Source organism: Culex quinquefasciatus, chromosome 2 (assembly GCF_015732765.1).
Source record: "Culex quinquefasciatus strain JHB chromosome 2, VPISU_Cqui_1.0_pri_paternal, whole genome shotgun sequence".
Lineage (NCBI taxonomy): Eukaryota > Metazoa > Arthropoda > Insecta > Diptera > Culicidae > Culex > Culex quinquefasciatus.
The window spans coordinates 71,043,247-71,069,751 of NC_051862.1; the positions used below are offsets into that span (position 1 = coordinate 71,043,247).

General features: G+C 36.4%; 1 protein-coding gene across 1 annotated transcript; it reads right to left on the reverse strand.

Annotated features, from left to right (window-relative positions):
- Positions 1-6,735: 6,735 nt before the first annotated feature.
- LOC6035978 (raf homolog serine/threonine-protein kinase Raf) lies at positions 6,736-25,457 on the reverse strand. Its single transcript, XM_038254384.1, has 4 exons — positions 24,588-25,457; positions 12,325-12,978; positions 12,111-12,260; positions 6,736-8,914 (listed from the first exon to the last, which is right to left on the reverse strand). Exons 1-4 carry the CDS (start codon positions 24,933-24,935, stop codon positions 7,958-7,960), a joined length of 2,109 nt encoding a protein of 702 aa, XP_038110312.1. The 5' UTR covers positions 24,936-25,457; the 3' UTR covers positions 6,736-7,957.
- Positions 25,458-26,505: the final 1,048 nt, after the last annotated feature.

Below are 26,505 nucleotides of genomic sequence, written 5' to 3' on the forward strand. Positions count from 1 at the left end.
AGGTAACTGATATTGACGTAGATACTAAACACTTGATTAGACTTAGGAATGTTTATAGGAGACAATATCAACGGACTGGGGACTATGACAAAAAGATTTCAGTTAACAATTTGAACAAAATCATACAAGACCGACTTGACAATATCAGAAATCAAGAATTTTCAAAACATGTAAGCCAGCTGGGGAATTATTCAAAACCATTTTGGAAACTTTCAAAAGTTCTTAAAAACAAACCAAAGCCTATTCCTCCTCTTATTGTTGAGGATTCTCGTTTGATTACATCCGAGGAAAAGGCAAATGCACTTGGGCTTCATTTTGTTAGTTCTCATAATCTTGGCGCTTCCATGACCAGCCGCAAAGAAACATCAGTTGCCAATAGTATTTCAACAATTAATAACTCTACCTTTGAATTTCCTGCAGATTCCCATGTTTCTGGTGAGGAAGTCAAAGTTGCAGTAAAACAAATGAAAAATATGAAAGCTCCAGGCTTTGATAACATTTTTAATCTAGTGTTGAAAAAACAGAGTGATCAGTTCTTTCAACATCTAGCCAATATTTTCAATAAATGTTTGCAACTTGGTTACTTCCCCACCAATTGGAAACTGGGCAAAGTCATACCAATTTTGAAGCCTCAAAAGATCCAACATCGCCAACAAGTTATCGTCCCATTAGTCTTTTGAGTAGTCTGTCCAAACTCTTTGAGAAGGTCATCTATTCAAGGCTTTTGGATTTTACCAACGATAATAATATAATTTTGAATGAGCAGTTTGGCTTCCGAAAGGGACATAATACTGCTCATCAGCTTACGAGTAACTAAAATCATCAAGCAGAACAAGCTTGAGTCTAAATCAACTGCTATGGCTTTGTTGGATGTTGAGAAGGCTTTTGACAATGTTTGGCATGATGGTTTGATACATAAACTGTATTTATACGGTTTTCCAATGTATCTTATCAAAATTATCCAGCACTATCTTTCGGAGAGATCGTTCAGGTTTTTCTGAATGGGATTGCTTCTGGATTATTCAACATTGATGCTGGGGTTCCCCAAGGAAGTATTCTTGGCCCACTTCTGTACAATATTTTTACATCTGATTTGCCTACTCTTCCTGGTAATGGTGTGTTGTCACTTTTTGCTGATGACACTGCCGTTATTTATAAGGGTAAAATAACCAGATATTTAGTTGGCCGCCTTCAGAAGGGTCTTGACGTTCTTTCCGAATACTTTGGCGACTGGAAAATTCGCATAAATGCAGCCAAAACTCAAACCATCATTTTTCCACTTTCCAAATCGGCCAGATTTGCCCCAAAGGATGATGTTTTGATAAAAATGAATGATGTTTCGATACCCTGGTCAAAGGAAGTTGTCTATTTAGGTCTCATACTTGACTCGAAACTATTGTTTCGGCAGCATGTAGATAAAATATTGAACAAGTGCAGCATTCTCATCAGGTGTTTGTATCCTTTAATTAACAGAAAATCAAAGCTATCTTTGAAAAATAAGCTAGCAGTTTACAAACAAATAATTTACCCCGTTATTGAGTATGCAGTACCTGTTTGGGAGTGTTGCGCTAGAACTCATAAATTGAAGCTCCAGCGTGTCCAAAACAAGGTACTCAAAATGGTTTTGAATGTTCCTGGCTGGACAAGATCAAGTGAGGTTCATGAATTAGCAGAAGTAAAAATGTTGGATCAGAAGATTCAAGAAAAATGTTTGAAATTCAGGGAAAAATGTGCTATATCTGAATACCCCTTGATTCAAGGATTGGTTTAGTTTATGGTAAGATAAAGTTAGTTTTAGGTTAGGTTATGTTTTCTTAATTTTTTTTTCCTCATTGTACCTAGTGTTACAAAAATGATAAATCATATACTTTTAAAGTTAAGAAAATGAACAGTGTTTAAATCACGAAAAGCAAACTAAAGCTGAAGAGCCACAGCTGACCACTTATTATGTAAACCAAATGTAATTATTATAAGAAAGATTCAATAAAGTATATTTAATTCAAAAAAAAAAAAAATGACACTTTGAGAAGTTTAAAATAATGACTTTCATTAACATTTTCTTAACTATAGTTAACTAACTTTTTAAACTCTTCAAAATTTTATAAAAACTTCTTCTTGAGGAACTTTGAACACTTCTCTACCAGTATGTTTCTAAACCATTCCTTACGTTTTTTAATTGTACTCTTCATTTTGCGGAAAAATCGCTAACCTATCAAAGTCACCCCGGCTATCAAAGTCACCCCGTTTTACGGTAGTGAAACAAACTGTTATTCAACTAACGTTGAAATTTTTTCTCGTATGTTGATCAAAAACAGCTGTCTAACTATTATTCAACAGACGACAAGTAATGAGTGCTACTTGGACTGGTTAGACTTCTATTTTCTTTAAAATTTGAAGTTTAAAAAAAATATATTTTTCCCCCCTGATTTTTTGAACCGATTTTGAAGGGGGGGGCGACATAAACTTTGAAAAATATTTGCAACGGCCTAAAGCTATTTTCTCAAAAAAAATCGGGATTTAATCCCCTTTCTCACCATAAACACCACCTACTTACATAATATCTATATCACTTATTTTGTGTTATGATTAGGGCTAGTGATTTTTCGCGATTTCACGGAAGCCGTGAAATTAGAAAAATCACTTTGCTCCTAGGTGTTTAAAAAAATGATTTTTAAATTGAAACTTGCCACAAGAAGAGCATTTTAGAAGCAAATGTTAAAATAAATTGAAAAATATTGCACGGTTAATTTAGATCTCATTTTTTGAAGATGTTGATCATAAAATATCTGTGTCGATATGCTGATTTTCACATGTTAATATACAGCGAAATTACCTTTGATTGTAACATGCCCTGCATAAAACAATGCGAAATTCAATAAAAAGAACGCAAAGCAGTTTTAGTTATTTATATTAAATTTAATTAAATAACGATGAATAAGTTGCATTGTAATTCAATATGATTCGAATATTTTAGGTAGTATTTTCAAATGTTTTTTTTTGTAATTATCAAAAAACTATTATAAATAAAGCTCTGCCTAAACTTATTCGAAATAATCAAATATTATATAATCTACTTTTGATGAATTAAGAAAAAATCCATTTGGAGAGACTCTAGCAAATTAATAATATTTTGTAATAATAATAATATTTTTTTCTTCTACACAATAAAACTTAATTAACATATTTTTGCATTTAATTCAAGCAGATTTTTGAGTGCCGTGCCAATGTTTTATATTTGACATGCCGCGAAGCTTCAATTTTTGAGTCGTGAAAAATCACTAGCCCTAGTTATGATGGTAATAGTGTCTTGAAATATGGAACAAAATCAAAGTTTTGTGAAATACCGTCATCAGGGGTGACATTGGGTCTGGGGGTGGGATTCAAAAATGCTGAAAAATTGCATGACCCAAGCTCACCCCAGACCCAATGTAACCCCTGATGACGGTACATGAACATAATTTCAGGAGAAAATTTTTTTTGCGGTACATACTGTACATCTGAATTCCAAAAATATACAAAATCTTTCTAAGCGAGCCCAAACATGTAAAATATACGCATTTACCCTGCCAAACATACGAGATTTTCTCCTAGTTCAATTCAAACGAATAATACGTGCAACTACCCTTTTCAAGTTGCATGCAACATTCCGTGCAAGATATCCGTTTTTGTTGCCACCTGGCCGTCACATTCGGTACTTACCAACTTCTCATTCTGCAGGACCTTTTTTCACACACGGAAAATAAAACACGCAAACACGGCGTTTTAAATATTTATAATTTTATTTTTAGATCAAAGGAAATAGTTTTGTTTGTTTTTTTTCTTGCATTATAACTGTGTACAGTTAGCTAATTTCATCGCACTCTCCATTTTTGTATCGCACTATCACGTTCTTTTGTTTTATACTTTGCATTTTTTTTTCTCTTTGTTTTCTCTCTTCTTGGTAATTTCAGCATTACAAGTTCATTTGCACAAACCTGGTTCAAGTAGGTTTATAAATGTGATAATTTTCGTTATTCTTTCTTTCAACGATATCTATGTATTTTATACTGTTTCTTTTCATTTTTTCCCTTCTTTGCCAACCAGGGAAACTCACATTTTTCGAGCTTCTAGCATGATTTGCATTGCATTCGTCTGCCGTTCCGTTTTGGGTTGTGAATGTTTTTTTTTTTTTTTTGCTTCGTTAGATTACTTCTTTAGCAGAGCATTTGCTTTCTCTTTGTCTCGATTCACTCTTGCCTTCCTCAAACTCTTACCTCCTTAAATATGTACTTAACATTTTTTTTACACATATAATTGTAAATCTCTTGTTTTGCCGCCCGCTCACCCTCTCACGCTGCTCTGCCCCCAGGGTTTACTTGTTTCGTTTGGTTTGCTTCTTTTTATGCATTGATTCTTCTTGATTTTACTTGTTTTTCAATCGTGCTTTTAATGAGCACGCGTCCGCCGCGACTCTCCGCGATTGGTTTTGCTAGCTTAAATTTGAATTGTTGCTGTGTGTGTGTGTGTTTTTTTTTTTGGGTGTGTTTGTGATTATTTGCTTCTTGTCTCAATTGAGACTACTTGAATGTGTTTGTTACGTGTTTTTTTCTTCTTTTAAGTTTACCTTCGTGATTTTCAGTTCTCGCTTTTTAGATATCTTTTTTTGTTTAATTATTTGTTTATTCTCTTTTGCTTCTTGCTTAACTTTGCGGTAAATTATATTTTATTCTTGAACTGATCGAACAAATAGTGAATATACCGATTAAGAAGATTGGTTGAAATTGTTCAAAAATAATTGGTTAGATAATACTAAATATGTATTTTAGCTAAGCTAAATTCAGAATTATTATTCATTTCATGGTTTTAATTTCTTTCAAATCGATTTTTGTTGTTGTTATTCTGTCGGCATATACATTGAACAAAATCGAGAAATTAAAAGTACAACATGGAGTTAAACTTTCTGTCAAGCTTCTGTGAAGCTTAGAGGTGGGCAAAAAAAGAGCGAGCCGTTCAAAGAGCCGGTTCACTAAAAAGAGCGAAAGTAGTAAAATATTACCAAAAATTTACTGAATAATTTAGAGATTTTGGAAAAAAAATCCTTTTAGCAATTACAGACTTTATTGATTAAATCAGAATGTAGAAAAGAGTTCGCAGAATGTTTTCTCCAAATAAAATATCAGCATTAGTTCAATTCTTGCAGAAATAAACGCAATTTTAAAATCAAAAGCAATTTTTCCAACATCCTAGATTTAAGTTTGGATGCCACTCAATTACTTGAATGTATAGGTTCGAGTAGAAATCTTGACCTAGAGACCGCCAAGACCTATAGTTTTAAAGAGCATCTTCTCGTTTTCAGCTTTAATTTTTTTTATCAAATTATTTGTAAAAGTCCAATGTGAAATAACTTATAAAATCATGCGATTTTAGAAAAACCTTTTCATCAAAATTTTGAAAAAGAGCGAAAGAGCCGTTCAAAAGAGCGGCTCATTTTAATGAGCGAACGAAAATGAGCGGCTCCTAAAAAAAGAGCGGTTTTGCCCACCTCTAATGAAGTTTACCATGACAGTTGCAAAATATCGAGAAACTAAAAAGAGAGATGTGAGCCGGTAACATGAAGTTAAACTTTCGCAACTGTCATGGTAAACTTCACAGAAGCTTGACAGAAAGTTTAACTCCATGTTATACTTTTAATTTCTCGATAACTCCATGTTACCGGCTCACATCTTTCTTTTTAATTTCTCGATAGAAGAATAGCATGTTTTTCCATCGGGTACATAACTAATGTTGACATTCGAACAGCTTCTAAAAGGCGAAATAATTAGCTTAATTGGAAGCCTCCTCCTCGAGCACAGTCTACGTCTCGTGCCCGTAGAGAACGACCGGTCTTTTCAGCGTTTCGTACAAGGTGCACTGTGTACGCTGCGAAAGGAGACTAGACCCCCTGAAACCGAAGATTGACACATCACTAGGCTAAATTCCAAATTTGAGCTCATTCTGACCACGAGAACCCTTCCCTCTAAACGCTTGAAGTTTGTATGGGAAAAATCTTCAAATGTATGGAGAAATTAAAAAGAGAGATGTGAGCCGGTAACATGGAGTGAAACTTTCTCAGCTGTCATGGAATCCTTCACAGCAGCTTGACAGAAAGTTTAACTCCATGTTGCACTTTTAATTTCTCGATGGAGAAAGGGAACTGGTTCAGACTTTTTCTTTCTTGATTCTTGGTTCAATTTTTACCTGTGGAAGGCGCAATAACTATCCAACTTTGACTAATTATAATTAAATTCTTCATTAAATTTTGGAAAACTGTTCCGAAGACACATTTTTTAGGATTTTTGCTAAAAAGTCATTAGCTTCCGAAAAATATAGTATCTTCGGAAATGTTTTTTTTTCCAAATTTAATGAAAATCTTAGTTCTGAGAATTGGTAAAAATTAAATAGTTATTTTGCCTTCCCCAGGTAAAAAAACTGAAACAGTTGCTTTTCTCCATACATTTGACGATTTTTCCCATACAAACTTCGATTAGAGGAAGGGGTTCCCGTGGTCAGAATGGCTTAATCCAACCTTCTCCGCTTTTCGCTTCAATTCGGTGTACCTCCTAGCTACCTTCTCGAACGTTCTGTCGTCAATGTCCATTGCGTCGGCATAGCAGATGAACTGGATGGATCGGTTGATAATCGTGTCCCGCATGTTGAAGGCCGCTCGCCTCATAACACCTTCAAGTCCCTTGCGTGATTCGATCGTGTTGGACATTGCACCCGAGATCTTCACGCCGTGCAGCTTTCCGTGAAAGCCGTTCTCGTACATGCTCTTCCATAGCTCTTCGCGTTTGACCAAGTCGTACGCTGCATTGAAATCCATGAACAGGTGGTGCGTCCGGTACTCGTGACGTCCATCTTCGATTTCTCCTCCACCAAACCGGCTTGGTACGTCCCAACGAAATCCTTTGCTCTCTCCGAAAGACGACAGAAGATGATCTGAGACAGCACTTTGTAAGCCGCGTTGAGAATAGTGATGGCTCCATAGTTCTCACATTCCAACTTGTCCCCCTTCTTGTAGATCGGGCGAGCTCTTCGGCGAGCTCACCCACGATTTTCATCAAAATGTTGAAACCATGGCTTGTCATTTCATTTTTTTATATTTCTGTATTTTTTGCACCCCTCCCTAATCGATTTTGGTCAGAGTCGAGGGACATAAACTTCAAAACATATTTGCAACTACCTTAATTGGAATTCTTTACTCAGTTTATGAAATATATGTACCAGGAATTGTACAACAACATGCCGACAGAAAACACTAAAATTTAACTAAAATTATCATCGTTTAGAACCCCGAAAATTAAGTTTTTGACATAAATGTTTATTTAAACGTCCCCTAAAGTAAAAATCAACCAATCGACAACGGTATAATCTCAACGCAAACGGCATAATCTCTGCTAACAAAACGTTAAGAATATTAAGTGTGACACAATCTCTCTTTCTCTCTCTCTCTCTCTCTCTCTCTTCCTAAACAAACTAAAACAACGCAAAAAGCTGCAAACGGACCTCAACTGTTCGAACCTAATACTAATGAAATCGTCGACAGGTTTGTTATTTTCGGCTATGCTGGAAACACAAAATAATCGTGTGCCAAAACAAAATTAACTAAAAACGAAAAATACATATGTACACACGGACAGCATAGAAACTAAACGGGAAAATTAAAAGCAGTTCAAGTGATGATGAATTTCCAACCTGCGTCCCCCCACAATAAAGATATCGTTTACCTAACTTGACATAGTAACATGACTTGGGCTGCGAATCAGACGCGCGCGCGCGCACTTCCAAGCTCCATCTATCCATCCTATTTACACCAACCCGGTCGCGCGCGCACTTCGTCCCGAATCTCCCGCAAGTCGCGATTAAAAAGAGTTTGTCCCTCGAATAACTAGAATCTCACCGAAACGACGACGCCCAACCTCTTCGTCGCAGCAGCGCGCTAGATGTTACCGAAGCCGTTGTTGAACTGAAAGTTGTGAAACGCCACCGGCGTCTTCGGGCTCGAGCACAGATACAGGAAGTCGTCGTTCTGGAGCTGCGTCTGGGTAAAGTTGGGCTCGCTCGCGCTGCGGTGGAACTTGGGCAGCGTGCGCAGCATGTTCTCGAGCATGTTCAGCAGCAGGCGGAAGAGCGGCCGCTCCTCACGGCTGTACTTGATGCAGTCCTCGACGCAGCGTTTCAACGCCTGGGGGCAGTCCGAGCGGACCTTGGTCAGATCGGGCCGCAGTTTTCCACAGCCGACCATAAACAGGATCTGGTCCTTGTTGTTGATGTGGCTGTAGGGCAGCGATTCGGTCAACATTTCGTACAGCACGATGCCGAACGCGTACACGTCGCTCTGGAACGAGTACGGGTTCTGTTCCTTCATCCGGATCACCTCCGGCGCCATCCACAGAATGCTCCCCGTCGGTTGGTTCGACTGCTGCGATCCAGACCACCGCACCTTGGCCGTCGCCAGACCGAAATCCCCGATCTTAACCGAAAAGTCATCGTGCAAGAAGATGTTGTTCGACTTGAGATCCCGATGGATGATGTTCTTCGCGTGCAAATAGTCCATCCCCTGCGCCGCCTGCCTCGCAATGTCGATCAACGTGTTCAGCTTAAACTTGGTTTCATTCACGTGAATGTGCTTGTACAAACTGCTGCCCTCGCACCACTGCGTTACAATCGCGAGCGAAGGTTTGCTCACGCAGCCCATAAACAGCAGGATGTTGCAGTGGCGTGTCTTCTTCAGCATGGCGACCTCGTTCTTGAACGCCTGCAGCTGGGCCGCGCTCGGCGTTTTGACGTTCAGCGTCTTGACGGCGACCGGACCGTGCCAGTGGGCCTTGTACACCGTTCCGAACGAGCCCGAACCGATGCGCTGGCCGATCAGGATCTCCTCCGCTTGGATGTTCTGAAGGAAAGGGATAGAATTCAAAAAACGGTTAAGATATTTATCGATGATAGAAAACTTATTCATATTACTTGGTTTCTCATTTTATCTTTTCATCGATATTTTTAACACTCTTTTTATCTATATTTTTTACAACTTAATATCTATATTTTGTTATCCTTTTTTTTTAATTTTTCTATTTGTCATTGCTATGTATATCTTAATATTTTTACTATTTAATATTTTTCAATTTTTTTTATTTTTTTTATTTTTTTTCAATTCAATATCGGTAAATCGATTCTTTAATACTATGCTTCTCTTTATCCTAATTCTAATTAGGCCGAGGCAAATATTTTTAAAAGTTTTTGTCCCTCGGCTCTGGCCGGAGTCGAGGGGGGGGGGGGGGGGAAAAAAAAAAAAATATAAATATTAAAACAACAAGCCATAGTTTCAACATTTGCAAGGAAAAAGTGTTTTAAAATGTATTTTACACTAGTTCAGTTGTTTTGCAATAAAAGTTTTCAAAAAATGTAAAATTTGACGAAAACAAAAATTTTAGCGAAAAAAAACTTTAGCGATAGTAGACATCGAAAATTATCAAAAATTCAAAAGATTTTTAAATCAACCCGAACATGCTAAAAATGATTCTAAACGCAGGGGAATTCATTTTAAATTGATTATAACTAATTGCACTTAAATTTTCATAAAAATATTGAAGTTTTTTGAAAAAATATTTTTTTGCCCCTTGATTTTTCGGGCCAACATTGAAGGGGGGGGGACAAAAACTTTAAATAAAATTTGTACCAGCCTTAACGGTGGCGAGTTCTGACAGTAGGTTTTCTTTGAAATTTCCGTAAGAATGACTATTTTTTATACTAATGCTTAATTGATTTTCTATCGTAATTTTTTCTTGCTTACTAATTTTATTTATTTTTTATCTAGCTTTTAAGATATTAAAATATCTTTCTATCGATAAACATACAGCGATTCCACGTCAAACCAGCAGGATCAAAGTCAAAAGTGCTCCGATATGGCTCAAATTTGGCCTGGGACTCGTTTTTTTTTTTGCGATTAGGGTAGTCATAACACAATCAGGGTGGTCCAAAATATTGCGTTTTTCGGCGATTTTTACCAAAATCACATTTTCTATAAAATCATATTTCCCGAACGGTTGAAATGATTTAAGCTCGCCGGGTTTAAAAAGATGTGTGATTTGTTGTGCTTTAGGGAAAAATACCAAGAAGTTCTATGTTTATACATAAATATACATGAAAATCAAATCATTACTTTATTTGCTGAACTGGGGTCTAGAGAGCCTAATTAAAAGCTGAAAATATTTTTTTGCGATTTGAAAAAATGTCGGTGCATAATATTTCCCTGAGGAATTATAGAAATAAAAGTTACTCAAACTTATTAACAATGCTTAATTTTCATATTTCTTTGATTGTGACTTAGAATTAAATAAAAATTTGAAAAAACTTTTTTTTATATATTGAACATGATTTTTGCATCCATTAACCCCTCGGTCATTTCGGTTTGTTTAGGTTGCTTGACATTTGTCTGCATTTTAACTGGGCTACGGCCCAGTTAGTTAACGAGCGTTAATTTAAAATATCAGTTTAACTAATGACCTACACACCAATTTCTCATTACTGAATTCAGTTAAATTTACTGAAATCTGCACTACTAATATTTTTAGTAAATGAAAAATTGCTGAAATTTCAGCAAATTTTTACAGCTCCATACAAATTTTAACTGAAGTTCAGCGAAAAACTAACTGAAAATTTCAGTAGTTCAGTTTTCAGTAAATAGGGGAAATATACCCATTTTAAGCCAAATAAGCGGTCGTGTTTGAATGATGCTGGATAATCTGGAGTGTTCCATGAAATTTACTAAAACCAAGTGCACCAACGAGTAGAGCAACTTTTTGTGAACATTTCTGTTTATTTTCACTTTTATTAAAAGTTATGCTATTTTCTTTACAAGCATTTGAAAAAAATATTTCCAAAATGCATTCTAATCAGTCGCGTGCATTATTCCACGCCCATCTTCCATATTTTCAGCTCAGTTCTTTTTTTCTTCCAGCGCTCTTTTGGGTCTTCTTAGTGCTGCCAAAATTGATGAAATTTTAAGCGAACACTCACCAAAAGTAGCATTTATAGAGAAAATTTCCTGGCATCACTGGCTGCGCAGCTGGTGGTGTGGCGGCCACCCTTTGTTCTTTATTTGCCTTCGCTTCTCGCTCGGTTTTCTGCAGCCTTCGATTGGAATGGGTAGTCAAAAGTCAAACGTCAAAAGACTTGGGCGTTTGTTTTTTTGATGGCGCTTGCCAATTATTTAAATTTTTCGGGATTATTTTTCAAGTGAGTGACTAACTAATGTGCAAAAGAACATATTGCCGATAGTTGGGGGCAGTTTTGTATCGAAAGCGCCGTGAAAAAGTAAGCAGAAGTGAAAAGTTGATTTTGGCGATATTCATTAAGCGTTTTAAGGTTTCTCGCGTGTGTGCCACCAAAATGACGAGAAATGGTCTCGCAAAATAGAAATTATGATCAAAAGTGCATTAATTTTGATCTTTTTGGCCAGTAAGTAGCATACATTTGCGTGCTTACTCGAGGCGGTGCTGTTGCTGGTAAGTTTATAGCCTAAATAATATTTTGGAGCTTCAATCGAGCATCAAACTCCCCATGTGACGAAAATAGGTGTTTGATTGGAAATGGTATATTTCCCCTATTTTAAGTTTGATTTCACCATTTTGTGTCATTCGTTCACCCATACAAGGCTCCATGCAACTTTGGCAATTGATCATCCAAAAATGGAACGTAAATATATTCGAAAATCTGTATCTTTTGAAGGAATTTTCTGATCGAATTGTTTTTTTTTTTTTCATAATGAGGATGAGGACAATTTAGAAAAAGTAGGTACACGGAAAAATAGCCGATTTATAATGATTGCCACAATATTTAAAAACAGTTTCCAAATTCTAGTTTGAAAACAGTTAAAAAAATAACTTATAAAGTTATTCACAGAAATTGTGATAAAATGCCTCTTTTTCTAAATATAGCTATTTAAAGTTTGTTTTTGACTTAAAAAAAAAACAAACAATTTTTCGATTGAAACTCGTTTGGACAACTATTTGAAAATCTTGGTCCAAGCCAGAAAATTGAAAAAAACAAAACCATGGAAAATTTAAAATTTCAAAGAATCCCACACTCACCCAGTTCTCCTCGGACTGCTTGGGATCGCGCGGCGACAGGAGGTTCTTATTGCTTTCGTCTGCCGACCGGGCCCGCGGTCGCTTGCTGTGCTTCAGCGTGTTCGTCGGCGATGCCTGCGTGGAATGTGAGTGCTCCTGGTTGGACTGGGCCTTGAAAAAGAATGTATTTCATTTTAGTTTGCAATTTGCTTCAAACAGTCAGCACTCGCGTTACCTGCAACGGCCCCCGATTGAGCAGCGGCCGGCCGGCGTCCAGCCCGAACAGCGGCTTCATGTTGACATTGTTGATGCACACATTCGGTGCCGAGTTGGACCGATCCTGGGGATTCAGCGAGCGCGGATGCCGCAGACTGGTGCTGTAACCGCCCGTCCCAGGGTTGATGATCCCCACCGTACTCTCCGGATTGGCCAGCAGATGGTGGTAGAAGGTGTTGTCCATGTGGCGCTTGCTGCACACCAACGGCACCTTGTCCACGCAGCGCTGGTGGAACCGGTAATTGCACTGATTGCAGTAAAATCCGGTAAACAGCAACCGGCGGCAGCACTCGCAAAATGCCAACGAGAAGAACGTCTTCCGGATGAACTGGTGCGAGATGTACGTGGGGAAGCCAATGTCCAGGATGCGCACGATGACCTCCTCGCAGTGCAGATCGCACACGTCCGTGTCCCACGGAATCGGGTAGTCACTGTTGGACGAGGTCACCTCGCAAATGTCCGCCGTCAGGTTGCGCCGTTTGAGGGCCTTGGCCAGGGCGTCCTTGAGCCGCATTCCCGGAATCAGATGGACCGAGGTGCGCTGCTGGTTGGGCAGATGGGCGCGCAGCAGCATTTTCGAGGAGCGACTCAGCGTGCCGCACATGCTGTCAACCTGGGAAAACAATAAACGTAAAAAGATGATTAGAATTCAATTTTAGTGCAAGTTATCATGAAGGGAAACTGCAATATTTGGCAGTTTAGGAATTTGGATTTTTCATAGGCCTGAATGTAAAATCTACCATGATTTCTTTTTTCCAGATTTCTGGATTCTAGATCAAACTCAACATTGTATCTCAATTTTTCAATCATTTTTTCAAAGAATGTGATTCTTTCGAAAAGAAGTTTGAGAAGCTCATATATGAGCGAAATGAAAAGTGGAGCATCAAAATTGGTAAAACTTGAAGGAAGTTATTGGCATTTTAGTGAAAAATAGCAGAATTTTCAAACTCAAATAAAAAAGTGTTCCATCCAGATATCAACTCGATTCTACCTAGAGCTTTTAGGGGATATTTGGGACAACCATTTGAAACTGAGAACGCTTTGGGTAAGGCAGTTTAACGCATAAAATTGACACTTTTTCTTCTAGTTATTTTTTGAGTTTATTTTCGTTCGGCGGACTCTTTAAATCCCATTTTCTAGTAAAGATTTTATCAAAATCGTGTTCCTGATTCTATTTCACTTCGTTTTTGTTTTCGTTTTACGGAGCAAGGTGGGGGACGCGGCCTCAAGTCAGTCCAAGTCCGGTTTCTTGTGGAAAAAAGGGTAGTGGCCGAACTAGTATTGCATACAAAATAAACACCACCGGAAGATACAGGGGATCGGGAGGGGGAAGGTGAAAGAAAATTAGTGTTGGTGTGAGTAGTAAGAACTTGGATGACTTGAGCAGTTACGGTAATCTAAGTTTAACACTAAATAAAGGAAATCTGAAATTATGATCCAAAGTAAAAACGCCCGGAGAAATTAAATTATGAGTTAATTAAATAAGAAAATGTAACTAATCGCAGATTTATACAAAGAAAACCTATGATGTATTTCAAATTTAAAGGAAATTAAAAAAAAATACTGGAAAACAAAAGATGAAAACTAACTTGTCTAAGGAATATAAATCTTGAGGACTTTTTTCTGGGCCCCGTCCTGTCGCGTCCGTCAGTAGTCTTGTCGTACATTACAACTAGAAGCAGATCTGCTAATGAAATACAGTAGTTGTTCGGTAACTGGGCGTTGTTTAACTGGGCTGTTTTTTAACTGGGCTGCTTTTTAACTGGGCGCTCGATAACTGGGCCGTAGCCCAGTTAAAAAGCAAACAAACGTCAAAAAACCAAAACAAACCAAAATGACCGAGGGGTTACTGGATGCAAAAATCATATTCAATAAATAAAAAAAAACTTTTTTCAAACTTTTGTTTAATTTCAAGTAACAAATATGAAATATGAAAAGTAAGAATTGTAAATAAATTTGAGTAACTTTTATTTTTATATTTCATCTGAAAATATATTATTTATCGGTGGTCCCCTCGTTATTTTTTGTTCAGCCCAGTTAACGAGCATCATTTGGTGACTGGGCTACGTTCTTAGCCCAGTTACCGAACAACTACTGTTCCGGTTGACCATCCCTATTCCCCCAACTGGCAATGCACACCCCTGTGCATTTGACTGTTCCCGGCGTGCGCCGTGACAGCAGTTAAGTCGCGAACAAACACACCAACAGATCGGACGGAAATAAAGCGAGCTTAGTTTTAGATTATCCGGCGTGTCTTTTTTCTAACTTCTCGATTCTGCGTCGTCGGACCAGTCCAAGGTCCACCAAAACAACTACTGTAGTACACTCCGACCAGTTCAACTGATCATTTAAGTCCAATTCTCGGATTAGTTTTCAAAAAGCCGTATAAGCCAATGGTAAACATAGCCTTTTTTGCATCGGTATCCGATCTACTTACGAAAACAAATTCCAAAAATGCTTAAGATTGTTCATCTATACGTCTCTCAAGTGCCCCAAACTAAAAATTAATGAAATTTTGTTAAAATTGGGAGAAAAACGAATATTAGTGTCCGAGGTCACGGTGGCTCTTACGGCTTTTTGAAAACTCACCCGAGAATTATTCATTTACGGAAAACTAACTAACTTGAATCAACAACCTAAACTAAACTGTCTTAAAATAACTTGAATCTCAATCCCCGAAATTTTAATTGCAAAGCCAAACATTCCTTTACCTTGTTTTTAAACCTGACTTGCCGGTTCCAAAACCAATAAACATAAATGAACAGTTCATACTTTACAAGTTGAATACTCTTCATCAAGAAGACTATGTCGTGCCTTCCATTTCATTGGGGCACAGAAGCTCTGCAAACAAGAGTATATCCCTATCATACCTAATATAAACTGTCATTTGAGTGAAAGAGATGAACTCCTGTTCACAGAACCCTTGTGTCCCTTTGAAATGTTAGGCTCCATTTGATCGTCGAAACTCCAGTAAATCCTCGATTCGCAACAATGGTCGATACAACCATAATCCGAGAACCGTTAGTTCAACAGATTAACGAATTTTGTCCGATATCTTTTCATTATTGATTGATCGAGACTCTATAGATGTTTTGACAATTCCGAATGGTTAGTATATCACTTAAATTGTTATCAGAGATTCTGATAGCATCAATTAACTCGTTTACACAGAACTGTCGGCCTGGAATTATTAAACAATCAAAAGTTACAAAAAAAAACTAGCTATTCTGAGTGCCTTGCAAAAAACTTATTTATTAAAATACCAGATCCTAACCTAACATCATTAAGATAAGAAAAAAATAAATTATTTAATATAATCCCACAATGCCTAGAAGAGACCTCTCTTACTGTTGTGCGTAAGCGTTGCTTTGCTTTATGAATTTCTACCTAAGCTAACGATGTATCAAAAAGATTTAAACTTGTTCCTACCAGATTTTATAAACAAGAATATTGAGATGCAAATAAAAAAATCAATATCTTGCAATTTTACATAGTATAAAAGTTGTTATTTCTATCAACACAAGTATATAAATATAAAATAAATGTGTGATATATATCAACATCGGAAACCATTTTGCAAATAGCCCTGAAACGACGGCAACGTGTGGCTCCATCTCCAAGGGTGTTCCTGATTCTATTTCACAATAAAATTATATATAAAAAGTTTCACTTTCATCCATTTACACCCTTTTAAAAGTTAAACTTAAACAAATCGTCAAATAATATTTTTGAAAATCTGGTTCGTTTCAAGGATATTAGATGCCACCAGAAATAAAACCGGCTTCTTGATTATTTTTAAAAACTTAGATTTTTACCGAATTTTCAATTGCTGAAGATTACCAAATTCGGTAAATTCGGTGATAAAGTTCATTATTGTTCATTTTGACAAATGGTTTACCGATCAAAACATTACCGATTTTTCAACTACCCAATTCGGTAAATAAAAAAACAAGCAAATATGTATTTACATCTCAGCAAACATAATTGAAACTACGTTTCGTTCTGAAATTGAGATTTGGGGATCTGTAAATGTCCAAAAGTAAGTTATGGGATGTTGTACAAAATGGTGTTCTTAACTCGATTTAGCCCAAAATTCACATGCGAAAAGATAGCACGATCACGACGAAAAATGCTCCAATCGGAGATCATTGAAAACTCAGTTTGTTCTAGAGAAAAATGTACTAGGTTTTACGCCGACTCGATTTGGAGGTTAGAAGGAGTGCACTGTTTACATGGACTTAGCGCAGTTCGATGCGGTCGGCGATTTTGTTCGGGGAAATTCGTCGACAATCGACGAAGACCATGTAAACAGTGCACACGAGCTGTCAAATGACGTCACGGCGTAAAACCTAATTATACGAATCCTGGCGAATGCTGCCATTTTGATGCTATATCACGGCGTGTTTTCTGGGCAACCTTAAGGAGAAAAAATGGGTGTACCCCATTTGGCATAACGGGTTTTCAAGAAGGACGTTTGGCATAATGGACGTTTGGCATAATGGACGTTTGGCATAACTCGTTCAAATACCATCGAGGACGTTTGGCATAATGGACATTTGGCATAATGGACGTTTGGCATAACTCGTATAAAAACCATCTAGGACGTTTACCATAATAAACGTAGGGCATAGTTATTTCTAGGTTTTTTTTTTGTTTTTTTTTTATGAGTATTCTTTATTTTCACAAATGAAAATGTATTGTTTATTTACCTTTTTATATAACTTAAAGATTTTTTTTTTCGAAAAATTAGGTATCTCTATATTTTTTCGCCAAAAGATTTTTTTTCTTTTTGATTAATTCACAATAATTTTTTTAATGAAATTTCGATATTTTTATTGAAAATTTAGTTTAAAGAAGGAAATATCTCTTGTAAGCTTTACATTTTCCCCTTTCAATATAATTAGCAATCATATTTTTTAAATAAAATTTTCCTTTCTTTTATATGAAATTCAACTTAAAGATGAAAAAACCTCTTCAAATCTTCGACAATTGGGCTGTTATAATGCAATTTTCCCTTCTTTTGATCATTATTTAACTTGAAGAAGGAAAAATCTCTAGATAAATTCACAATTGTCCCTCCTTTTTTCGAATTCAATCTAAAGAACACCCAGAACTGGGCAGCACTCGTCTGACACGAGAGTAGCGGTGAAATTTACAGACACAGAGAACACAGTTCTAGATGACCGAGAGAATTATGCCCTCGAGTCCATTCCAAGAAAAAGATCATCCTTCAAAACAAAAAGTCTGCCGTTTTTTTAAAGGTCCAATAAACCAAATTTACAGTTTTTGCTTTTTGGGTGTTTTTTAATACCCCTGACTGAAGGCGGTTTCAAAACAACCAAAAAGCAAAAACTGGAAAATTCTGTTTATTGGACCTTTTAAAAAAAAACTCCAGAAGTGTTGTCTACGGGAATTGAACCAAGGACCTTTAATATAATAACTCAATGACTAAACTGCCTTGGCCACAACAGCTTGGTAACACAAGAGTAGTCAGATGTCGATGTATGACTCTTGTTGAAGATTTACTGTTTTAATTAATTAATGAAATTAATTGTTTTGGAAGTAGGGGAACTATACCCTTTCTCAGCCTATTTCTATTATCGGCCTATCAGCACTTTGATCATGAATTACAGCTTTTTAAAAGTGTTTTTGACTGTTCCAGAGTAATAAGTAGCTCAAACAAAAGTGAGCAAGCAACTATCCATCTGCAACACATCTGAAAATGTTGATTTAATAGCAGAAAACGGCAAAAGTGATGAGAATTGGTCGAACGGCTTAGAGTGATTAAAATGGGCATATTTCCCCTATGAGTTGGTACCATTATTCTATCGAGTTTAGCATTGAGTTCTCTCAAAATGTTGATGGAACAATCGAGAAATTAAAAGTGAGTGTGTGTGCGTGCAACATGGAGTTAAACTTTTCGAAATGCAATGGTAAACTTCATAGTAACATCACAGAAGTTTAACTCCATGTTGTAGATTTGACAGTTCGATACTCTCGACCCTGTATTTTGGGCGAAGAGATGTCGATTTTGCTATTCTTTCAATATTTTTCAAGTTTTTTTGTGCAATTTCCCCATCTTTTTTTTATTCAACTTGAAGAATGGAAATTCTCTTATAGATGTTTTTAAACATTTCTATCATTTTTGCACATTTTTTCTCTGTTGCTTTATTTTTGCAATAAAGTTGTTAATGCAATTTTCCCTTCTTGTATTTATTCAAAACTAATCTTAAAGAAGGGACAATTGTTCAAAAAAAATTTATTGCTAATTGAATTGATATTTTGAATAGAGGTAGGTGAAAAACATAAAAATAATGCGATTATCAAAGATTTAAAGAGTGGCAAAATGTGAATCTTTAAAAAGGCTTTTTCTTCTATAAGTTGAATTTTATATAAAAAAGGGAACATTTCATACACAAACTCAATTGTCGAATATTCAAAAGTATTTTTTTTAGAGATTTTCCCTTCTAAAAGTTGAATTTAAAATGAAAGAAGGGAAAATTTTATAACTATTAATTTTTCAGATATTTAAAGTAAGAAAAAATGTACATCCCTTATTTAGGTTGAATATTAAAGAAGGAAAAGTTGCATAAAACAAATAATTGCAAAATATTGAAAAAAAAAAACAAACTGTACATCTTTTGAGAGATTTTGCCTTCTTTTAGTTTTAAAATAAAAGAAGAGAAAATTGCTTTAAAAATCTTAATGGCATTTCTTTAAAGAAGAGCAAAATATACATACATTCTTCAGGTTGAATTCAAAAAAGGAGGGAAAAGGGAAAATAGTATAAAATATTGATTGCAAAATAATTAAAGACTGGCAGAACTTACATCTCTTTGTTAATTGTATTTAAAATAAAAGAAGGAAAATTTCATACCAAAAATTAGCTGCAATGTTTTTCAAAAGGAGAAAAATCTTAATATTCAGAGGCGTCGCGTCCACCTGTTCAACCTGTTCATAGGACAGGTGATCATTTTGATTTCTTTCTGAAGAAAGAATTATAATATGTTCATCAAAATAATTGAACGAACACGCCAACTCTTCTTGGAACCATGAAATAGCCAAGCGCATTCGTATCATAGAGCGTCAATGAAAATTCTCCCAAGCAGCCGCCAACCTGTTCGTATTTCTCCATGCACGAGTTCCCATACAACGCATCCAAAAATACACAGAAAGACCCCCCTATTTGTACACGCATGCAAGCTTTTGCACAGTCGACATAAAAGCGCGCGAGCCGAGACACGAGCAGGGAGAGAGCAAAATCTGGAGTTTTTCTCTCTCTCTTTGAACTTTGCTCTCTCCCTGCTTGCGTCTCGGCTCGCGCGCTTTTATGTCGACTGTGCAAAAGCTTTCATGCACACCCTGAACTACCACATTCATACCGTCCAGCGTGTACGAATAGGGGGGTCTTTCTGTGTATTTTTGGATGCGTTATATGGGAGCTCGTGCATGGAGAAATACGAACAGGTTGGTGGCTGCTTGGTAGAATTTTCAGTGCGCGTTAGATTTTCATTGAGAGCTTTATGGATACGAATGCGCTTGGCTGTTCCATGATTCTAAGACGATTTGGCGTGTTCGCTCAAATATTTTTGTAAAACTTTTTTAATTGTTATAAATAGTAAAACGGCATGTTGCTTCCAAAAAGCATTTTCAACTGAAATAAAGTAATAAATAGCTCAGTTAAAAGTGAGCAAGCACGTTCATCGACAGATTTGCAAAATAATTTGGAAGAAAATAGAATATTTTTTTGTAGATTTTCATAATTTTCATCGATATAAATTTTTTCCCTCTAGTTTTTTAGGAAAATTTTGAAGAGAAACGTAAAATACAATGTTTATGGCCTAATTGTTTTGGAATGGTCAACGTCCGGAATGTTTGCTTAGTGAGAATTGAGAATAATGTTTTTTTTGCTCTAATCTAATCCAATGGAACATAAGAGAAGTCATTCTGAAGAAAACTCCAGGGAAAAACTTGTGGTTTGATTACGCCTCAAGTTTTGGTTTAGTTTTTTTATTTACAAAACAAGCTAATAATAGAAAACTACAATGTAAAAAGCATTTCAATTTTACACTTCCTGAACAATAATAATTGCTGTAATTTGAAAGAGTTACTATTTCAATAAAAATCATGTGATCAACTGTTCTCACAACAATATTGCTCATCATCAATTTTTTTTTATTATGTATAAAAGATATTTTTTAAATATTGATTGTTTGACCAGGTATACATTTTGGCCACGCGTCGCCTCTGTTAATATTATTAAGACTCTTTCTAAAAAAATTTAAATAAATTTATGAAAAAATGCATTTTAAAGCTTTATTTTTTTTTTTTTTTTTTTTTTTTTTTTTTGGGAGGGTGGTCCAGCCGCACATCGTTGATGTTGAAACCTCTAAACTGGGCCCTCGTCCTGTCACGTCCGTCAGTAGTCTTGTCGTACATTACAACTAGAATCAGATCTGCCAATGAATTAGTACACTTCGACCAAATAAACACTGACGCTGTATGGATCTGACTCTAGAATAAATGCACAGTTGAGTGTTATTCATAAGTCCAAAATGTTCAATTATTCATTTAAGTCCAAATATTCATTTGCTAACTACTTTGGATTGAAAATCTTAACTTTAATCTAAAATCCTCTAAACTTAATGTTCAAAAGTAAACGTTCCTTTAACTGTTGTAGTACTACTTCTATCAAAAACAATAAAAATTTATGAACTGATATACAAATAGGATAGAAATCCCGATTTTAAAAAGAAATGACCATTTACGTCAAAAGATCCGTAGTTCCTCGATTCGCAACAATGGTCGATACAACCATAATCCGAAAACCGTTAGTTCAACAGATTAACGAATTTTGTCCGATATCATTTCATTATTGATTGATCGAGACTCTATGGACAATTTGACATAAAAGAACGCCTAGTATTCTATAAAATCAAAGTTTATTGACAGCATTACTCCTACTTAATAATTGCAACTAACTTAAACATCAAATAGATTTGGAAAGGATACAGATTTATTTTAAATACTAATGCTAAGCAACAAATCAATTGTACTATCCTGAAGTCCCAACCTAAATCCCACATTGTGATAGTGAAAAAGTCACAGAAGCAGCGGTGTCTTGTGCAATTGTGATATTTTCACTATCGGAGAACTACCTAGTTCACGAAGACAGCTTATCGGTCAACGCTTAAGCCCTGGGGCTGCGACAAAGCGAGTTCTCGTAGCATGAAGTGGTGTCCATAGTGCTTATAAAAAAGAATGTATACCCAAATTTTAACTAATGCACTAGGATCAAATCATGCCCCTTGACTTTACAAGGCCCAGGGAATATTATTAAGACTCTTTCTAAAAAAATTTAAATAAATTTATGAAAAAATGCATTTTAAAGCTTTATCAAAAAATATTCCAAAAATGGGAAAAAATACTTCTATTGAAAGAAAATAGATACTTGATTTCTTGAAAAAAAATCATTTTTTTACGTAAAATTATCGTAAATAAGAAAAAAGCTATAAATTATTATACTTTACAGAAAATAAATAATAATTTAATAAAACAAAACAAGATACCAATAATTATGCCAAACGTCCATTATGCCAAACGTCCTTGATGGTTTTTGATCAAGTTATGCCAAACGTCAATTATGCCAAATGTCCATTATGCCAAACGTCCCTGATGTCTTGGACCAATTATGCCAAACGTCCATTATGCCAAATGTCCTTCTTGAAACCCCGTTATGCCAAATGTCCATTATGCCAAATGGGGTACACCCGAAAAAATAGTCATCGCTACTTTTAAATCTGTCTTATAGGAAATTTTCTCAGCTTTCCACTGCTTCTAAGAGCGAAATGATTCATCGAGAAATTTCTGAGATATGTATCTTTTTTTTAAGTTTTTTGTTCTAAATTCCTTTATTATTTATTGGAAACTTTTTAATAACAGTTTGTGAAACTTGTCAAATGATGTGTTTTATGTGACATTTACCCATCAAAATGTGCAAAATAAGACAAGAAACAACTTTATAAAAGGTTGCAAAACGCTAAACAGTTCTAAAATTTAGTTTAACCGATTTTTTGAATATGTGGGATTTATTTAGAAATGAAAATCATAAAATCGTATTAAAATATATTTTAAAAGAATTAACAGATTATTACATAATTTTTGTGAACAAATATCACTCGACGGCTCAGATTAATCTTGGATTTAGCGGATAAACCCGATTACAAAACATGTTTTATATTCGAAATTGAACTACAAATTACTGTTGCAAGTTTCAGAAAAAATACTTTTCATGAGTATGAATTGTTTTTTTAATTTTCTTACATGAAATAATCAGGGAATCTACAATATTATAGAAGTCTTATAAATCTCATCTTTAAAAAAAATTACAATTACTTTGACTTTTTTTCAGCTAGCTTGGAATGGAAGTTTCTGTATGATTTTTTTAATGAATACTATTTAATTTTGGTTTAAACAAAAAAAAAAGTTTCTGACGATGTTTCCAACATTCAGAGTTAGAACTCATGATTTTTACTTACTAGGTACTTTTAAAAGCATTTTCAACAGAAAAACATTTTATTTTTTTCTTTATTTATTTTATACTCATGGGAGTATGACTTTTGAAGCTTGCAACAGCAATTTGTAGTACATTTTCGATATTAAATCATGTTTTGTATCCATGTTTCTGGTTCATATTTGATAACGGAATTATCATATTTATTCATAAAAATCCAATAATAACCTTAAAAATCTCAAATCTACAAAAAAAATGGTTGTATCAGCTAAATCAGAGCAGTCACGTGATATTTGTACACAACGATTATGTAATTATCTTTGAATTCACGTTAAAATCATATTTCATTACGGTTTTATGTTTTTAAATTCTGAATAAATCACACATATTCAAAAACTCAGTTTAAACATTATTTTCAAAATGTTTAGCGATTTGCAACCTTCTACAAAGTTATTTATTGTCTTATTTTGCACATTTTGATGAATAAATGACATAAAAAACACATAATTTGACAAGTTTTCAGAGCTGTTATTTAAAAGTTTCCTATAAAAAATGAAGGAATTTAGTACAAAAAACTAAAAAAAAAGATATCTCAGAAATTTCTCGATGAATCATTTCGCTCTTAAAAGCATTGGAAAGCTGAGAAAATTTCGTATAAGCCACATTTAAAAGAAGCGAATACTATTTTTTCCTGAAAAGCTTGTTCTAGAAAACACGCCGTGATATCTCAGATGTTGCCATCAAACTAAAATCCGGATCTATTATTTTACCCTTTCTGATTAGTTTACCGAAATTTCTTTCTAATGAGTTTAAAAATTCAAGATCTGGCAAACCTGTTCCAAGTTTACTTTTCTAAAGCCGAATCTCACTTATCTGTATGAGATCTATGTCCGGATCCATCATCCGAATTATCGTTAGATATGTAATCGAAATACCTTCCAAACAAGTCTTAAAGTATTAATTAATATCTTAGTTCAGTCAAAGTTGGTTCCATGCTGAGAATCAAATTGTCTGCGCACTTGGTGTCTATTAAGTTAACTTACATAATTTCCAGATATTTTGTGTGTTCCGATTTTGATTAGAGAAGGCATCAATCACACAGGTGGATTAAGTTAGTTTTTTACATAACTTTTGAACTAGGACTTATCCAAACTTCAAACAGTTCAATTGCGATATATAGAACCATAAACTAAGTCGAATGCGACCTGTTTGATCAAAATCGATGCAGCCAGTGCTGAGAAACTTAGTGAAATTATTACATACATACACACAGCACACAGACAAACAGATTCCTTCTTAAAAGTGTTTTGTTCGTTTTTTTACATTCGAAATTACCATTCCAAATTGTTAAAATGATGGCAGGATTTTGACACCTGTTCAAAAACTTTTTATCGGATAATTTATTAAATATGGTTGACGAATTTTAAAAAAAATGTAAACTGCCATACAAATTTCATGACATTGGGGTTTGAGTTAAACTAAATCAATAAAAATTAGAATGATCAAATTAAGCTCACGAGAAAACGAAAGCAAATTTTTTCGTACGATTGTAGGAAACTCATATAAATCGATCCACAAGCAATACAATTTCGCCCAAATTCAAACATTTGTGCATTCCTTGAAAACACACAACCAGCTATCGCAATCCCTTTGCACTGCCCGAATCCTCCAACAACAAAAACACTACCCCGACCGACAGTGACACTGACCTCCACTCGCTCCTCGGCCGGATCGGGCGGCTCGCTCGGTTCGCTGGTCGATTCCCGTTCTGCGCTCTGCTGCTGTTGTTGGGACGCCCGCATCTGACTCCTCCGCTCGCCCAGGTCCTGCTCCTTCGTTTCCAGATCGTGCAACTTCGAGGTCAGCTCCTGGTACTCCTCCAGATAGAGGGCCGGCGGCTGCTGAAAGTCGGCAAACTTGGCGTTCAACGCGTCAATGTTCTCCCGCGTGACGAGAATCACCGACCGGATGTTCCGCAGGTCCTCCTCGAGCTGGGACAGCGGATCCAGCGCCAGCTGCTGCTGCTCGTCGTCCGTGTCGTCCGTTTCGACCGACATCCTTCCGAAGGTTCTACTGTTCCGGAACTGGTGGCCCTGAACCTCCTCGTCGTCCTCCTCCTCCGGCAGGAATCGATCCCCGCTGGTGCTGCTTTGGGTTCTTCCTTTGTAACGTAAATCCGGGCTGCGTCGTCAAGGTTGTTACCATTGCGGCCCGGTTCCCTGCTCCAACACGAATTTTATCCTCTTTTCCCTGCAAATTCTCACGGCCATTAGAGGCCACCAAAAAGGAGGCCGCGCACTTGTCAATGGCAATTTTTCTCCCTTTTCTTCCTTCCTTGGAACCACTTTTTATTCACTCCAACTTCAACACACCCGCGGCGGAGGAGTCTCAAAACACTCGCGACGATTTTGGCTCTGATCCGCGAAGTGGTTCCGGCGTCCCGACATTGCGACAGTCCGCGGTTTTGCTATTTTTCCGAAATTTCGATTCTTTTTGCGACAAGAAGATCCTTCGTCCTTCGCGATTTCGATCCGCGGACGACGACGACGGCGATGGTTTTGCTTGACTTTGACAGATGGGGGAACCCAGGTGGTGAAAGTTGATGGTGGTAAAGATAAAGGAGGTACTAGAATGGGCTATGAAGAAAACTACACGAAAAATCCAGATTACACAGGTCTGTGTAAAAGTTGACACCGATCGCTTAAAACCGGGAAAATAGAGACCCTAAATAGGAAGACTGGTCTAAGTTTGCTAAATCGATCTGGCAACGTATGTTTCGAGCTTGGCAACACTGATAAGTTTTGCTGGGCGTAAAAGCAAATGCTCGTTTGGATACGTCAAACTCGTGTCTGTGTGGGTACGTCAAATTCACTTCGACCAGTCTCCCTATCCAGGTTTTTAAGCGAAAATGGCGTTCGAATGGTGAACGCCCGAAATGTCAAAATCGCGCAGTAGCACCAACATTAGAAATAAAGTATGGCTGTCATGCCGTGTCACACTTGTTTCATAATGTTGGTACCACTGCGTGATTTTGACATTACGGGCGTTTACCATTCGAACGCCATCTTCGCTTAAAAACCTGGATTTAGGATCTCTACGGGAAAAGACTTGTACACAGAACTGTGTATAACCATTGTCTCTCAAACCTGTGTAACTATACACTCAACCTCCGGTGGTCACTTTTTCGTTTGACACTTTTTTAGTTTGTACCCCGTTGGTTGGTCAAAGTCAAACTAAAAAGTGACGAACTGTCACTTTTTACACGGCGCTCACGCAAACTATCAAAACAAACGTACGCGTGAACTCCGTGTAAAAGGGGTGTCAATCTAAAAAGTGACCCCGTACGTTTGACAACAGTTGGTGTCAAACCATCGGGGTTTGAGTGTATGCACCTGGGTATAATCTTGACTCTCTACAACCATAGAATAGGGATAGGTAGAATTACTACTCATTTAACGACCGGGGGACAAAACTGTGCTGCCTTACTAATGCCAGCGGCGAAACGGGGAACTACAACACCCTGCGCATAATACTGTCAAGAATGTGGAGAACTGGTTGGCACATATATAATATCCATTAAAAGTGTAAAAGACTTAGTCACAGAGTAACCCAGAGAGCACAGTCCGA